This window comes from Wyeomyia smithii, chromosome 3 (assembly GCF_029784165.1).
Source record: "Wyeomyia smithii strain HCP4-BCI-WySm-NY-G18 chromosome 3, ASM2978416v1, whole genome shotgun sequence".
Lineage (NCBI taxonomy): Eukaryota > Metazoa > Arthropoda > Insecta > Diptera > Culicidae > Wyeomyia > Wyeomyia smithii.
The window spans coordinates 218626471-218644884 of NC_073696.1; the positions used below are offsets into that span (position 1 = coordinate 218626471).

General features: G+C 38.2%; 1 protein-coding gene across 1 annotated transcript in view; it reads right to left on the reverse strand.

Moving 5' to 3' along the window:
• Positions 1–8252: 8252 nt before the first annotated feature.
• The window catches only part of LOC129730670 (ichor), a 54773-nt gene continuing 44611 nt past the window's right edge, over positions 8253–18414 (reverse strand). Inside the window, exon 2 of the mRNA XM_055690191.1 lies at positions 8253–9965. Coding sequence (XP_055546166.1) covers positions 8257–9831 — 1575 coding nt within the window. The 5' untranslated portion in view covers positions 9832–9965 and the 3' untranslated portion in view covers positions 8253–8256. The remainder of the gene's footprint in view (positions 9966–18414) is intronic.

Consider the following 18414-nt stretch of genomic DNA (forward strand, 5'->3'; position numbering starts at 1 on the left):
ATGCTGGAAGAAAGTATCGATACATACGCATAGAGATGGTTACACCATAGCACACTGTTTCCAAAGCTGCAAAAACAAGATCGAAATTATTTTGATCCAAATAAATTGATTTTAGAGCCATGTGTCTTCAGTAAAGTTGTTCCATGAATTATTGTTCATGTTATAAAGGTTGCAATTTTGTGATTAATCCACTGAACTGCGAGAAACGAATTTTATTTTTCTCATTTTGGAATATAAAATTCCTTTTTGTTCAGCAAAGTCATAGCACATCTTAAAAGTAACAACTTTGCTCAAATCAACTTTGCTCAACTCAAAAAATGTCCATTTAAGAGGTGTATGAAAGAATGATGTCTACTTTTATCCACTTATTTACATGAACATTTTTTGAGTTGAGCAGTTCCACAAATAATGTCCCAGTTTTAATATTTTTTTAAAATTGTCATTTTTGATTTGGCTGAAACAAAAAAAAATTTTTTTTCGCAAGGTACATTTTTCACGGAAGGATAAGACTATTATGAGCGAGATCGCGCCAAATGACCTATAGTCGAATATCGACCATTTTTGATTTAAATGAAACTTTGCACACGTATTTGGCTTAGCAAACTAAGAATTTTTCACAGATGGAGAGATTTTTTACACCCATGAGTTACATTCTAAAAGGGCGTATGTCTTTTGGCATAGGTTTTATTCGAAGCGTGTAGCTCAGAAACCGTTGGTTGTATAGAAAAACTGTCTGAGAATGAGTTGTAGGGAATTAAAAATGCACCATAAAAAAATATACACTGTACAAAAAAAATTTTTTTTGACCAAAATAAACATAAATTTTCAATAAAAAAAAGAGTTAAATTTTTTTTCTGTTTTTTTTTAAGAAACTCAAGCATTCCAATGAACGTACGTTTTTGCTGGATGAACGGGTTTTTGCTGGAGAAAAACGTGTATTTTCCTAAATAATTATAATTTTTCGAGCTTATATTAGAAATAACTCGAAAATCAATGCCTTTAGAATGTATACTACCAAGAGCCTTTTGATTCAAAATGACTCTCTGCATCGTTTAAAATCATCAGAATACAAATATTTTGAAAAATGTTTGAATTAGAATTTTCATAGAAAATTTATCTACCATAAAAAAATATTTTTCATTTCTCCATCCTGGACTTTTTTTAAAAGTTGCGTATTAACGTCAAGTTTCTTGAAAAGAATAATAAAAAAAAATTCAACTCTTTTTTTTTATTTGAAAATTAATGTTTATTTTTAATTTTTTTGGTCAAAAAATTTTTTTTGTACAGTGGATATTTTTTTATGATGCATTTTCGATTCGCTACAACTCATTCTCGGACAGTTTTTCTATACAACCAACGGTTTCTGGGCTACAATGCTTCGAATAAAACCTATGTCAAAAGGCATACGCCCTTTTAGAATGTAACTTTTGGGTGTAAAAAATCTCTCCACCTGTGAAAAATGCTGCCAAAGAGACTAAGCCAATCAAACAAGCCGTTCTTGACTGTAAACATACTGAAAATTTAAAATATTTTTGCAACCAAAACGGTTTGAATAATTGGCAAAAAAAAATTTAGAACTTTTTTTTTCCAAAAAATTAACTTTGTTTTCCTTGATTATTAGTATTTATTATTATTATTATGATCGCATTGTTTAGGTAATTTTTTGTAGTTTTTATAAAAAATAGATTTTTTTTTTAAATTATGTTTTTTGAATAGTTATTTTTAATTTTTCTTTTAACTGTTTTTAAAAAAATTAATAATTAATTTTTAGAGTGTACATTTTTTTGGAAAGACAAAATTATTATCTACAACTTCAACATCTTTAACATCAAACAAACCGTTTTGGGTTTAAAAATATTTGTAATCTTCAATACCTTCCCAAAATAGGATTTTTCAATAGCATCTCAAAATGAGTCGTGTTCCAAAAAATGAAACCAATAACACAAAATGGCATCTTTTACCTATAGAAACGTCTATGCAAAGTTTCAGCCGAATCAAAAATGGTCGATTAAATTGGTTTCCCGTTTTTTGTGGAATTGCTCAGTTTTCTATAAATCATCCCTAAAAATCAGTTGTTTTCAATTTAACCCGTAAAGACTCGGGACGGAACTTGTTTTTTGAAAATGCTCGTTCTCAGCACTGGAATGGCTGATTTGGGAAAACTTGGACTTTTATTCAAGGGGAATAGTTGCTCTAAGTTTTGGTAAAGGTGCCACCCCTCTGGACCCCTCCCCGTTTTTGTGAGACGCAAATATGTCTGTGTTTTTTTCTAATTTTTAAAATAGATTGAGCAAACACTGGGAATTTTCATACGTATCAATTGCTCCATGTATCAAATCATGCCAGGTGGATGAAATATGGTATGTAAGAATGAATTTTGGAGTTTTTAAGTTATTTCAGTACAAAATCACAAAACTACGTATTTTTATAAAAATTCAAACAACAGAACCGTTCTTCAAATTTTAAGCTCTACATTTTTGCGGTAATGTCTCCTGAATCCATACGTGATGAAATATTCATTTTAGCATGCAAATACTTTGAGAAAAACGAGTTTAAATTCACTGAAGTACGTATTTTCATGAAAACCTTATTTTCTCAGTCTCCCACGGTAGGTTTCAACTTAGCTCTTCAATTTTCAAGCTCTATATTTTTAGAGTATCGTCTTCTGAATCCGAAGATGCTGAAAGATATATTCTAGCATGCACAGATTTGGAGAAAATCAAGTTTTCATAAGAACTCGTACTTTAGTGAATTCAAACTCGTTTTTTTCCAAATTTGTGCATGCTAGAATATATCTTTCAGCATATTTGGATTCAGAAGATGTTACTTTAGAAATATAGAGCTTGAAAATTAAAGAGCCAAGTTGAAACCAACTGTGGGAGACTGAGAAAATCAGGTTTCCTTGAAAATACGTACTTCAGTGAATTTAAAGTCGTTTTTCACAAAATATTTGCATGCTCAAATAAATATTTCATCGCGTATTGATTCAAGAAACCTTACTTCAAAAATGTAAAGCATAAATTTTGAAGAACGATTTTCTTATTTGATTTTTAATAAAAATACGTAGTTTTGTGGTTTTGTACTGAAATAATTTGCAAACTCAAAAATTCACTCTTACATACCATATTTTATCCACCTGACATGATTTGATACATGGAGCAATTGATACGTATGAATATTCCCAGTGTTTGCTCAATCTGTTTGAAAAATTAGAAAAAAACACAGACATATTTGAGTCTCACGAGAACGGGGAGGGGTCCAGAGGGGTGAAATCTTTATCAAAACTTAGAGCAACTATTCCCCTTGATTAAAAGTCCAAGTTTTCCCAAATCGGCCGTTCCAGTGCTGAGAACGAGCATTTTCAAAGAACAAGTTCCGTCCCGGGTCTTTACGGGTTCTTTTATAGTGATTTTTTACAATTTTAGAATGTTCTACAGTATTGTTTGGTATAACAAAACAAACAATTTCTTCAAGGGAAGTTTATATTCATCTCACATATTAAAAAAGGTTTATAAAGGATCATGGAGACACTAAGCTTCAGCAAAGTTGTTTTGTTAATTTTTCTACATTTTATCAAGTTAGAATTTCGTGATTAGTGTACCTAAAAGTGAGAAACGAATTTATTTTCCTTAGTTTTGCATATAAAATTCACTTTGCTGAGTAGTTTCAGTACATTTCATAAGAAACAACTTTGTCGAAGACACCATACAGATGGCAAATAGAAGCCAATTTAAATAAACTATTGCGAAGTTTCCTGTAAAATGCTCCCCAAAATCATTTTTTAACATAACTTTTTATTGTAATTTTCTAAAAATTTTACAATGTTCTACAATATTGTTCACGATAATAAAACACACCGGCAAATAAAACACACATGCAAAAATATGAAAATCTGTTGAACAAACAAAACTCTTATCTTCATCGAGTACAGAGTTGCAGGGTATTCTATATAAAAGTTAGTTTTTTGTACTTAACTTTTGTTAGTTATTTTGAAGAATCATTTGGGCATACAAAACACACGTTTTAGTTAGGGACCACACATCTCGAGGATTTTTCCATTTTAGCATATTTTGGAATAGCATATTTTAGTTCATTTTTTCGATAAGTTTGACAAAGTATTGGAACGGATGTAACTTATAACAGTTTTGAGTACTCCAGCTAAGCTCTGAGAAAAAGTATTGACGTCATGATCAACATTTTTACGAAAAATTTAATACGAAATTTAAAATTATTTTCGTAAAAATGCTATATCTTGAGATTGGCTCATATCACCCCGGGGTGATAAGTGTTTCTTACGTAAAATTTTCCGAGAAATACGATGGAACCATCAAATTTAAAATAAAATTAGCTGCATTTGCCGAAAAATGCAAATTTAATTTCAAAATACAAAAATTATCTATCTGGCAACACTTCCGGCCAAAAACAATATTTTTTCTGGATTCCTTGGTATATTTTTTTCAAAATTCACACATTACTATTATTCGGGTGTCTAACGTCTATAAATTGTGAAAAAATTAATTAAGAAATTTCCAACTTTTTTCGTAAAAATGTTATTTCTCGAAATCGGCCGAGTTAATAGGGATGATAGTTGTTTCTTATGTGAAATTTTCCAAGGAACACGATGAAATTATCAAATTCAAAATAAAAATGGCTGCATTTGCAGAAAAATGTAAATTTACTTTTCAAATACAAAAATAATTTATGTGGCAACACTTCCGGTCAAAAGCTATATTTTTTCTAGATTCTTTGGTTTATTTTCTTCAAAAATCATCTATCAGTAGTTTTCAACCACCTTACGTCTATGAATTGTAAGAAAAAGAAAAAATAGTTTTTAACAAAAATTGCGTGACTTTGCAATAAAGAAAGGGGTCCTACAGAGCGGAGGGTATTCCAATCGACACCAAATTTGGGATTTTTCCAAAGTGACAGTAGATGAATAATTCTCTCAACTTTGAGCAAAATCTGTGATGGTCGTGTCCAAGTTTGGCTTTTTCGTGGTCACATCGTATGGAATGACCTATAGTAAATTTTTCATAATTTTTGACAATTTGCGATTATGCGGATTATTCATACAAATAATTGTTTCGAAGACACTATTAAGCTAGGATGAAGGTGAAAGGCGCTATGGAATTGAGTTCCACTTTTTGCCTTACTGAACTACTGTGGGAAGGTGCTGTTGGATTCGTCGAAAGTAATTGACGTAACGGCTGATTCAACGAGGAGTGTCGAACGATTCTAAGCCTGTAGCAAAGGACCCGTCATAACGTGAGTCGATACAAATAGAAATGAAGACAGCAGATCCAACTTGTTCGAGACAAAAAGCACTGTATCGTTCTCAAGAAACACGTAGATTCTACAAGTAACTAAACGTATCCCGCGCGTGCTTTGTGCCGCGAGCTGAAATGTGTCGGGATGAAGATGAAGGAGTCTCGACGGATGAACGTAAGGTGATTGACAGGTAGAAGCAACACTTAAATGAACACCTGAATGACGAAGAAGCAGAGGACCAAGACAGTAGGAGGAACGACTTCGTCAGTTCGAGATACACCGCCCCCACGATAAGCGAAGTTAAGGATGCTATCAAGAACAACAAATCAGTGGGACAGGATGGCAACGCAGCGGAGCTTAGCAAGAATGGTTCGTATAGGCCGGCTTCCTGTCTTTGAATTCGTTAGTATCAGAGTTCGAATCTTAATTAGTATCAGATCGCTCGGTATCAGGGGACTTTTACGCATGGGTTTATTTTCAGGCTCCCTCAATCCTCCTGCTTTTGACCTTTCCCTCACGCTTCCAAAAAAAGTCAAATAGCTTAATGAATAAATCTCCTCAAACTCAAGAAAGGCAAGTTCCGATACCGGAATGTAGCAAGTCTTTGCTTTTTAATTATTTGTTGCACACAACCAAGTTGGTGTTCATCAATACAAATGCTATCAATAGTTTTGGCTATTTCATTGATGTCCGTGTTGAAATATAAGCAACGCTATAGGACATTTTAATGTCCGGGCTCATCGCTTTTTTGTTAGTTTGCGGTAACACTCCTGTAAGTCTCTGAAAAAGTTATATTTGCTAGTGGCACACAGGTATTGTTGAAATGCTATAATCTTTCATTTTATTCCAGTTTGAGCTCTTGGGCAAAACCTGTGTTTACCAGAGTAATCTTAATTCACTCCACAACTAAATAGATCGTAACGGAAATATTTAGCAGACGGGTACTTACCTTAGGAGAGAACTGAACTAAGCGCAGATGTGATTCTTCAAACAGGCTTCGAACTATGAGAGACATGGTTATTTTTCAACATTTTAGGGTAAACTTTATTTGCTAACATTGATAGACTGTTTTCGTGTTTTTTCGTTAAACCGTTTTTGTTTCACGTTCCCAAAAGGCCGCGTTGTAAATAAATTAAAATCAATATTTGCTGAGACCAGTCAATGGAGAGTACAGGAGTACATTTACACTGTTACCTAGTTAAGTAAGCTAAGTTTGCGGTTGGTTTCCGTTCGAATGTTACACGCGCGAGTTGTGAAGATATAAACACTACACATATAGGGAAACAGGGACGATCAGATCGGTACGAAAACTGTTGAGTTCGGCAGCAAGATGAGCCAAGATGATAATTACTTTTTTTTACTTACAAAATATGCTAAGTGAGTAATTTTTCAGATAATTAAGAACAAAAAAAAATACGTAGACACATAAAGAATGTATAGAATTTTAATGCTTACGGAACTAAAAATTTCACTATTTACAAAATACTCATTTAGTTCTAATAAACTATACCAACACTCTTGTCTCATATTGTGCGGAAAAGTAGAGATACGTACACCTAAGAGCCTACAGCAAATCGATCCTACGAATTAAACGACATTAATGTTAAAAATTGCACTTGTGTTTTACTTGTTTCCATTTGATTGTAATTAGTGAGTTGATTTTGCTTTTAATTCTTGTTTTTTCTGTACATACACGATTCATTTTGCTTCCTACGTGAGAATTTTTTATGGCGCACAAGGTTATGATTCTTCCTTTTTCTTCTTACTTTTTTTCTTCACCGTCGAAGATTTCCCAATTTGCTCTGTTGTTTTCTTCTGTTTTTTTTTTTAATTTTTATATGTGGAAGTTACTTCCCCCGACGGAAAGTAGGATACATATACATACGCACAGAGACACACGCGTGGAGTTACACAGAATTCGCTAATTTTGGGACGGAACGGATCCGGTGATTAGAAGTATTGTTATTTCGTTTTTCAATAAATTACCTATAAACTAAGCACTGTATTTTCTTTTTGATTCGATGTCGTTCCCACTGCGTACTCCTTTTTGGGTTGGTTGTCGGGAGTTTTTTTCGCGAATAAATTACTGATATTTACATTTAGTTTAGTTTGGGAAATCAGGGCTGTCTGTAGACTTATGAATAGTCAGGAGAATACAACAACGGCGTGAGTTGTAAATTGTCGGAGCGGTATTTTTATTGGCTTTATGTTTGACGCTTCAAATACACTCTTGTAATTATATGCGCCCAAGCATTACATATCTAGTAACTATAGCGACAATCGATGATTACTTGGGTTGGCTTGTTGTTCTGTGGTGAGATAATTGACCAAAACATAGTTTTGGGATTAATTCAAGCAGAAGTAATAAATTTTCAAAAATATTCTCACCAAAAAAGAAAAAAAAGTTATTTCTGAATCAGAACTTAGCAAGTGTTATTTGTAATTTAAGGGGAATTTTAGTTTATTTTATCCGAAAATACCATTAAATTCAACCAAAAAAAGATGCATAACTGTAGAGTTACTCCAAGTTTACACCTGGATAGACGACAGGATGAGTAAGGAGTACACAGTGCGAACGCTAGATGTGAGGTACTTTTCAACCACTGTGGCGAGTAGCCAGTGGTAGCTTTCGGTCCATCTTCGCTCAGTTTGTCACGTAAACGATGCGAAGCGGAACTTTTTGCTAATGGAATCATCCTCCGATAGGCCAACAGCAGCAGCTCCATTGGTGACCGCAGCACCGGAACCAACCAACGCGGACAGTTGCTGGTGATGGTGTGACTGGTGAAGATTGTGTTGCTGTTGTTGTTGTTGTTGTTGCTGCTGCTGCTGTTGGTGGTGATGATGTTGGGAGGAATGCTGATGGTTGGTGAGATGTCCATTGAGGGAGTTGTTGCTCTGGGCGCAGTAGCTGGCGGACGACCGCTTCCGTCCTGGGCCGGATCCGGACGAGGAGGAGGTCGTCGATACCACTACTGCTGCTAATGGTCAATCTCTCCCGATTCGTTTGTGTATCTGCTGATGCTTGATGAGATGGGCCTTTTGGCGGAATGCTTTGGCGCAGACTTCACAGCGGAACGGCTTTTCGCCGGTGTGTGTTCGCAGGTGGACCTTGATGTTGCTTTTGTTGAGGAACCCCCGGTTGCAGATGTTACACCGGTGCACAGGTTTATCCTTACCGAGGAGTCCACTGAGTTCACTAGCCGCCTGAAAGCTGAGCGCTGCTTGGGTCTGTGCTGCTACCGCCGCCGCTGCAGCGGACAACTGCTGCTGGTGGGATTGCTGGGCCGCGGATTGCTGTACGGAACATTGTGATTGCTGGGATTGAGCCTGCTGCACATGAGGATGCCCATGACCGTTGGTTTTAGACTGCTTGTGAGGCCGTCGTTTGTTTTTTGGTGTCGTTGGAGTTGTGCTAGTGGTATGCGGGTAGTTACCCATGAGTTCCGGACTGCACAGTCCATCCGGTTTGATGCCCATACTGAGGGCAAAGTTTTGATGATTCTGCAGGTACCTTCCGTTCAGTATTAAATTGTCGGTTGTGGAAACCACCGAGCCTGGAGGACTAGTTGAAGTCGATATCAGTTCGCCGCAGTAGGACGTCGAGGTGGGGGTCTCAATTTTGATCGGGGGCCCATTCTGTAGTCGATTCTGCAGCAGTGGCATATACCCGTGCGTTAGTAGACTCTGTAGCGTTGAACCGGCAGTATGCACCGGAGAATGAGGTAGGATCAGCTCACTGAGTGAGTCCTGCTGTGATACGATAAGTTTGCTTTCCGGAGTCGTGCAAGTCCCTTCAATCCACGCATCCAAATCCATCCAGGAATCTCTCGTATCGTTTCCGTCTTCTTTTTCGACCTTGTTGTTTGGAACTGTTGTGTCCGCTATAGCCGATCCAATTATTGCCGCAATATCTTCGATCGAACTCATATCATACTCGGACAATTCCTTGGAGTCTACAAAGATTCTTGCTCCGGAGACAGAATCGGGCCCACCTATCACGCAACTGTCAGCACTAGCAGAGTAGATTTTTCCGTCGATCGAGCTATCGGAAAAAAGTTTCACGTCCTGTAGGCAACTGTCACCTCCATTGCCGTCCGGGTTGAGCACCGAGTCTGGCAGGCAAGTCGACGAGGAAACGATGTTGTTATCCCCATTGCTGCCGTTGCTCGTGCCGTTCTGGAACGAATTCTGCGGGTAATTGTTGTTCTCTTCCGGCAACCGCTGCGCAATCGCCGTATAATGATACCCGGATATTCCGTTAATTGATAAATGTCCTGTATTGAAGGACGTAAAAGAGGGTAAAGGTTTAACATCCCCATCGTTGCTCGAATTACTGCTGTTTATCGACGTCGAATTAAGCAGCAGGTTCTCCAGCACGTCCATCGAACTTTTCTGCGTCTCGGAATCGCTCGGTAGGGACTCCAAATCAGCATCCAGCAGTAGCTTGTGGCCATCTAGTATATATTGGTCTTGAACACTCGTTGATTGGTTCCAGCATGGACTCATCAGTAGGCTTTCCACCTCGGAATCGTTCTGAGCGCTCATGGTGCAGTTCACCATCGGTGTGTCTGGGAGGGAAAAAAGTCGAAACCCCGAGACACGTCGCTATGATTCCAGTTAGCCACTGCAACACTAAGAAGCACTAAAGAAGAAGTCCGATGTCAGGGGAGCTATCTGGCAATGCATGGTCGATCCTGGAAGACGACAGTGAATAAGAAAAATACATAAATTAGTACTAAAGCCATTCAACATGCTGCGAGAAGAGCTTAACTAAATTAGGTTAGATGAACACGTGTGTGTCTGTGTGCAACTGAATAACTAATGTTTCATGCATCGGTGATTAAGTGGTTTCGCTAGTTACTTTATCAGGGGATTTACGTCATTGTTCCCGTTTTCATTCACAAACCGGTCACCAATGTGTGAGGCGTTCCAACTAAAACGAATGCAAATTTCCCGACTGCGGAATACAGGATGTAGCTGTTTCTAATATCGAAACAGATTTGGGTTAGATGACAGGTGTCGCAGTGTTTTTTTAAAGAAATAAATTAGATTTTTTAGTCATTGGCTGATAATAGAAGCTGATAATAAATGCATCTTATTGAGTATGCGGCCTCTCCAGCCAAGCTTGCCAGAATAGGTGAAAAGGGAACTCAACTTTGTTCGGTAGTATAAAAATTTTTTTTGACCATTTACACCGCAGGGGTTCGAATGTCTTGCAGCTCGAGAAACTGTCTGATGTTGAATATGACTAGTTTTTCGAAAGTCACACTCTTCAAAACAGATATATTTATTGTTTTGTTGCACGCGATATATAAGCTGCTATAAGCTCACTGAAAACAATATTTTTTGTGCATTTCACAGTTATCAGTTAAGATATTTAAAATTTAGATTGATTTTGCCTTTGGTATAAAATCTTATAGCAAATAATAAAAATTTTGTTAAAAATCAAAAATGGAGAAACCTACCTAATTCTGATTCACCAGTTCTAAATTAAAAAGCTTGTTCTACTGTTATAAATACTTGAAAAAAGTCAAAAATTAAAAATATGAGGTAACTCATCATTCTCAAACCTATCTTCTATGCAGTTTTTTCTTAAAGGTTTTGAATGCGGTGGTCCTATAATATCAGTTCCAACTTGGTAAGGAAGAGATGAATTTGATTATTGTATGGAAATGTTTCCAGCTATTGGGCAAGGAGTCGTTCTCCTTAATTTTAGAACCAATGAACCATTCATTGAAAAAGGGGATTTCTAGCAATATCCTTGGTACCCGCTTTGCTCTATTTCAATAATAAAAAAATTGTACGCGGGAGTTTTCGAGTACACACCATTTTGGTTCAACTCTATCTCATATATGTATATGTAGTAAAAGAGGCACTTACTTCTAACTATGTAGAACCGTGCAAAATATAGTTATATTTCAGTGGCGTGATTGGAAAAAAGAGAAAAGCGGAGTTTTTTAACTGAAAATATGATTCACTATAAAATGCAGGAAAGTTATGACAACGATACTCAATGAAAAATATGAAGATGCGGAAGAAGGAAAAGTTCGTTAGCATACGAGAGCGAATCCTCTGCAACGTCGAGCTCAAAAAAACAAAATTGATCGAACAGCACGGTTCGTTTTCCTTTTTTTTCCTGATAAAATAGTCACACGAAGATTGTACAAAGATGCTAGCAAAAAGAAGTCATACCAGAGATGCCAAATGTTGATAACATAATCAAGAACAACGCTGAAAACATGAAAATAATTTAGATTTTGATATATAACAACAAACTATTCACAAACTATTCTTGCCAATAAAAATTAAGTTGAGATCAAAGTTCTGTTGATCTCATTCGGGAAATGGCATTTCATTGCATTTTTTTAGAAAATCTTGAAAACGATCGAAAGGATGGAAACCGATTATTCTACTTGAAAAAATCCATCCATCAATTTTAAAAATTTAGAAAAATATGTCCTGCCAGAAGCTCAAAAATAGTATTAGCTTCATCTTGTGATAAGTTTCACAAGTCTCTGAGCAATTCTTATTCAACATGGTTAGAATTAAAAATGGTGTTTTTTACATATTGAGTTTGTAGTCTTAACACATGACACATTTGATGCTCTAGCGTATTTTAAATGTGTAAGGTTGCCACGTCTCGGCGGTACTTTAGATGATTCTTCAAGCCGAGCGTCCCAGCGGCTCAAAACAGCGTCTGACCTCCATGTTAGGGGTGGCTGATCAACGTCCTGGTGTCAGCATGGAACTCTAAACAGAGCTAACACGATGGTTTCCTCACGAGGCAGGGGGTTGAGGACGGTCCAACGAGCAACCCTAGAAAATAATATGTTACAACAACGTGAGAGATAGTACGAATAGGAACAATCGGCCTGGACCTAGGCAACGAAATACGGACTATGATTGAGAACCTGGGACAAGGAACTGCAAATCGCTCTGCTTTCCAAGATGCGACAGGATAATCAACGACGTGCTAAATCCACGCAACTTCGAAGTCGGGCCTTTGTTGAGTATGTGCGGAGACTGGATGAAACCTTTGGACAACTACGACATTCCTTACAAGGTGCGTGAAACATCGCGCTCCGACTGGGAGTGCGGAGTTAATATGGTTCGTCAGGGGTCGACGATATTCTTCACGGACGGCTCAAAAATCGGTTCGAAAACTGGAGCGGGAATCTTCGGTCCTGGTGTACAGATATCAGTGGCAATGGGCAACTGGCCTACTGTATTACAAGCGGATATTTACGCTATAATCGAATGTGTCAACGTTTGTCTAAAGAGAAACTACAAACATGCGAATATTTGCATTTTCTCTGATAGTCAAGCGGCACTAAAGGCTCTTTGTGCTCACAAGTGTACGTCAAAAATAGTGTGGGAGTGCGTTCTCTCACTGCGGAGGCTGTGTCGTATGAACTCTGTCAATTTGTACTGGGTTCCCGGGATCCGAATTATAGAAATGATATGGTTTGACGGCGAATGCAAACAGTTAGTCGCGGAAAAGAACGCAGCACGGGCGAGAACACTGCAACATTGTACGAGAGCGAACGTAGAAACAATACCGACAGGCACGGAACAGCCATAACTCAGTCCTCCGAAGGAAGAAGCGCAAGTAAGAGGACCAAGATCGTGTAGCTCTACCAAGCTAACGGCACTCGGAAGCTCTACGAGAAGCTGAACAACTCCCGTAAATGCTACGTGTGTCGATATGTGCAGGAGCCTGGACGGTAACATTACGGACGAGTGTGAGGTGATCGAAAGGTGGAAGCAGCCCTTCGATGAGCATTTGAACGGCGATGCAGTAGAGCGCGAGGACGGCAACTTATCTTGATGCACAGGCAGAAAACAACATGATTCCAGCTCCTGATCTCCTGGAGGTGGAGGAGGAGATTGGCTGGTCGAAAAACAATAAGGCTGCTGGAGTGGACAAACTTCCCAGTTGGGTCATTGTCAAGATTGGGCAGAAAAAACGAGTACCGTCTGCCGGGGTGAGATTAAGCCACGGGGGTGAGATTGAGCCAAAACGGGAAATGTTTGTATGTTAAATGACTTGAGATTTACAAAACCTAATTCCTCAAATTCAATACTTCATGAAACATGACATATTTATTCACAACTTAAAATGGAATATAGATAATATCAGTGAACTGTTTCGCTTAAAGAATGTTTCCATGCACAGGGTGAAAAACATGCGCAAATAACGTTATTCAAAAATGTCCCAGGAAAACCAACCCGATCAAGAAATCACAAAAACTTACTGCTCAGTTGGTACGTTAGGATGTCGTCTCCAATGTGTTGAGGAAATATTATGCATTGAACCTGTGCCGGCTCAGAAAATAATGTTTTTCCAAACTGTTCACTTTTCGAGCCCTTTTGGGGTGAGGCCCTTTTTGGGCGGAATTCACATTCACGACAAAATTATATCAGTATACATCAAAACACTTGCATTGTTTACATAGGGTATGTTTTTTGTCCCCACAGCATAAGGTATGTTGTCAAGCTATGGTATTCTTTGAAATAATGACTAGAAGCTTGAGAAGCTTACTGTTCTCAATTGTTAGATAGAAATTTTCAATTATTTATATTACGAATGGAATGTAACAAAATTTTGTACACCAATTCTATATAAACTGATGACTTTTAAAGAGGAGAAGGAATGGAATATACAGTTGTCAATGACACATAATAATTGAAACAAAAAGTCTTCTCAAACTTTATGTCCTAACGTTTCCCCTTTTTAGGCTACCTGGAGACGCCACTATGTGTATAGAGACTGTCTATAAGCCACGTTCTCATAACTAATTACTCTATGCTTCAATTTGATCCAGCCATACATTTTAATATAATTCATATGATACATAGTTTCTGATCAACCCCTTAAAGCCCCTTAATAGTTCACGTTGTTTATGGTCGTCCCTATACCTACTGTTTTATCATGTTAGTCATGTGGATTATTCGTAGACACACTGCTGTTCATTTAACAGGTATTAAATTCAACTTTTTGTTTTTGGCACAATCTCACCCCATAGAAGGGGTGAGATTGAGCCAAAGTTTATGTATTTTTAGCAAAATTATAGTTTATTGTAACTCAACCATATTTGTTGTGGTTGATAACAAATCATTCTAGAATGCATTGGTGTATTTTGGATCGAATTCTTTGCTTAAATGTGTGCGTTAGAAGCTTGAGATCAAAAAAGCATCATTTTTTGGCACAATCTCACCCCGGATGACGGTACCGGAAGAGTAGATGGAAAGGTTTGTGTGTCCCATCTACAAAAAGGGCGACAAGCTGGAGTTCTACAATTACCAGGTAATCACTCCGCTGTACGCCACTTACAAGGTACTCTCCCGAATACTCTGCCATCGACTATCACCATTTGCGAAGCAGTTCGTTGGGTACTATCAGGATTCATGGGGATTCATGGGTGCCCGGGTGCCCAGGTTATGCAGAAATGCCGCGAAAACAACGTGCCCACACATTATCTGTTCATTGTCGCTATACGCAAAATAGTCCCATGTAAAATTTGAGTATTTTCTCATTTTTTGCGATAATGGGTCCAGTTTGGCATGCTTTGCAAGAATAGCCATTAAAAAGTAAGGTTTGATTACCACAACCTCGATTTTAATGGCTACTCGTGAAGAGCATGCCTAAATGGACGCATTTTCGAAAGAAACAAAAAAACATAGGACTTTAAAATAGGACTATCATGCGAATAGCGGCAGTTCATCAATTACAAATTGAAATACGACACACACGATTGAGACCAGCTATGGCAAATTGAGCAACGATGGATGGAGTGATGTGTGTAGTTCGAGTACCGGGGGCATTCTCGAGCTCCTTCGAAACTCGAAGAGGTTTACGACAAAGTGATGGTCTCTCGTGCCTACTATTTAATATTGCCCTGGAAGGTGTCATAAGAGCAGCGGGGATTAACACGAGTGGCACGATATACCAAAAGTCGTTTCAACTGTTTGGTTTCGCCGACGATATCGACATTGTGGCTCAGAACTTTTTGAAGATGGTGGATACGTACATCGGACTAAAGACCAAAGCCGAAAGGATTGAACTGGTCATGAATGCCCCGAAGACGAACTACATGAAAGGATGGGGTTTACGAGAAGACAGTGCTAACCTCCCATCACTGTTGCCAACTGTACAGATTTATCTGGAAATGTACAGATTTTCTCGTTTTTTTTTTGGTACAGATTGTGTACCGTACAGATTACAGATTTCGAGAAAAAGTACAGATAAGTACAAATTTTTCAGATGGTTAGAAAAGATTTGACAAAACTTTTTGACCGACTCTGCAACGATACAATGAATGCTATCTTGTAATCCACGCAGTTAGAATTTACTTCAAAATCTCGGCTGCCAAGAATGGCACCACTCGGTTAAAAACAGCAGCTGTTACATCTTTTTGTAAATCTCGATTTAACCAAAAATGTTCCAAAATGTTGGCACAAATTATCCGAAGTTTTCTCTAAACAATTCACGTTGAAGCTGTACAAACATAGAAAATAAAAACTTTGGGCCAGTGGTAAAGATTTTTCCCGAAATCGTACAGATGAAAAAGATTTTTGCAGCTTCCAGTACAGATGAAAATGTGGCAACACTGCCTCGCACCACGAGTTCAAGTTGGTAGTGATGAAGTCGAGGTGGTCGACGAGTTCGCTGGTAACTGCCGACAACGATACCAGCAGAGAAATTCATCGGTACATTATGGCAGGAAATCGCGCATACTTTGGTCTCTGGAGGACGTTCCGATCGAGTAGGATTCGCTGCCGCACGAAGTTGACCATCTACAGGACATCAGACCGGTAGTCCTACAGAGGTCGCTAAAATTATAAAGAGGCCGCAGTCTGCGTAAGGCGAACCGCAACCATGGACCAAGTGGAATGGAGCCGACTCTTACATACAGCAAAGGCCACACCACGGCTTTTCACTGCTTGGTAAGGTAAGGAAAGCCACGTACACTTATAAAGTATTCACTGGTGTTCAGAATAGACACTATATATGGACCTGCAGAGTGAATGGCAGAAAAACTGGCATCGCAGGTTTTTCATATTTTTGTTATTTGTTTGATACAAATTAATCATTATGTTCATTTTGGATCGCTTGCTTCACAGTTATTTTGGCTCGCTGTGATTCAGTCCGCAGGTCTATATATAATGTCTATAGTGTTCACTGTTCAGTAGGCTGGTATCATTAAAGCAGTGCAACCAGCAATCAATACCGATAGGTTGGGTACTGACTAGAGCAGCGGTTCTCAATTTTTTTTGTCCGCGTACTTCTTGGCGATATTTTCCAAATTAATTGTACCCCCTGGCTCGGATTGTTCTCGCAGAGTGGAAGAGAGTATTAGATGATCAGGTTGTGGTAGTCTAGTAAAGGTTTCAAATTGAACTATAGTTTGTTTGATTGCTACAGTCATGTTTTGAGTCAAGTTGAAGGCTTACGCGTACCCCAGGTTGAAAACCGCTGCACTAGATGAATAAAAATATTAATTGATCGATGCACTGGTTTTATTGAACTGATTGATGATTCTGCTTTTATTCACACGCATTCGGTTCTACGTTACTGGCACCAGCGTCAGTTGTTTTATTGACAAAATCAGTAATTAATTTTTTAGTGTATATTTTGCACATGTCTAGAATTTTAGACAACATTTCAGTAAAGGTTGGAGGTTAGTTTTTGCGATACAATTTTTTAAAGATTTTCGTACTGAAACTGATACGTCTCTTGAAAAATAACCCATGAGTTAAAATGGTCCAAAAACCTGTAGAAAAGTCAGGTATTCTCAAAGTTTCATTCAAATTAAATATACTCATGTTTAACAATTACTTATTTCGTGTGGAAATGCACAATACGAGCGAAGTGTAACAAAAAAATGAGAAATACTTTTCAGCAATTACCGTGGCATCACTAGTTTATTTGCTGACTCGAAACTATTTGAATTAGTAGTAAGTGAAGCTATACTACTAGACTACATTTCCCCTGATCAACATGGTTTCATGACTGGCCGCTCGATGGTTACGGACTTCACTTTAAGTTGCATTAATCCATTCCCGGCGGAGAGCAATCAGCTTTTACCTCGAAAAATTACTTTGAAACTCGTATTACTCAGCAACTACATGCTCAATTGACACAATTGTATTGCATATTGTAGATCGATCTTTTCTCTAATCGCATTGAACAGTTTCGTTGTTCAAAACTGCAAGTATATACGGCATATAGCATCACCCGCTGGGAATGGGTTAATGAACTGGAATATAAAGGATAGGTGGACATGATATACACTGGTCTGAAGGCTGCTTTCGACCGTATTGATCACCGAATACTGCTGGGCAAGATCTGGGTGCTTCGCAACCGTTATTAAAATGGCTATGCTCTTATTTGTTTGATAAGGTTATGCGAGTAAAATTGGGATCATAATTATCGCCTCATTCCATCAATAAATCGGGTGTACCTCAAGGCAGTAATTTGAGATCACAGTTGTTTATTTTATTTTTCAATGACGCTGCTGCTGCCTTTGGCGTTAGCTGTAGCCTGTGAGGATTGATGACGTCTAAAGGATGTGTTAAATTCATTCCTGTATTGGTGTAAATTAAATTGTTTGACAATCAGCATTGTTTAATGCGACGTAAGGGGCCACGTGGACAGGCTTGGGGACGGGGGGGTGATAGGTTTGGCTAATGTCCACGGTTCATAAAATTTTTGTAGAATTTATATGGGCAGTTGTCCACGGAGGGGGGGGGGGCAAAATCGTTAAAAATCTGTCCACGAGGTATGTGGATGGCCCCTAATTACTTTTCATCGCATAGAATCGGCTTTAATATTCAGCTACCAAATAGATGGCCAACACTGAACAGAGTTGAATACGTGAAGGATCTTGGTATACCTTGGTACTCTCGGTCCTACACTAACTTCGTCACTGCGCGATAGCTACTTCGAAAGTCCTGTCCTCGAAAACGCAAACTTTGTTTGGATGCCCCATCAGCTCCATTGGAATCTGCGCATAGAACGTGTGCAGCGAAGATTCATTTGTTCTGCTGTTTGCTCAATCTAGATAGGGTAGGGAACATATTCTAAGCAGCTTTAGGAACCGCCTGTGTATTCAGACGAAATACTCGAAATGTGTTGGGTGA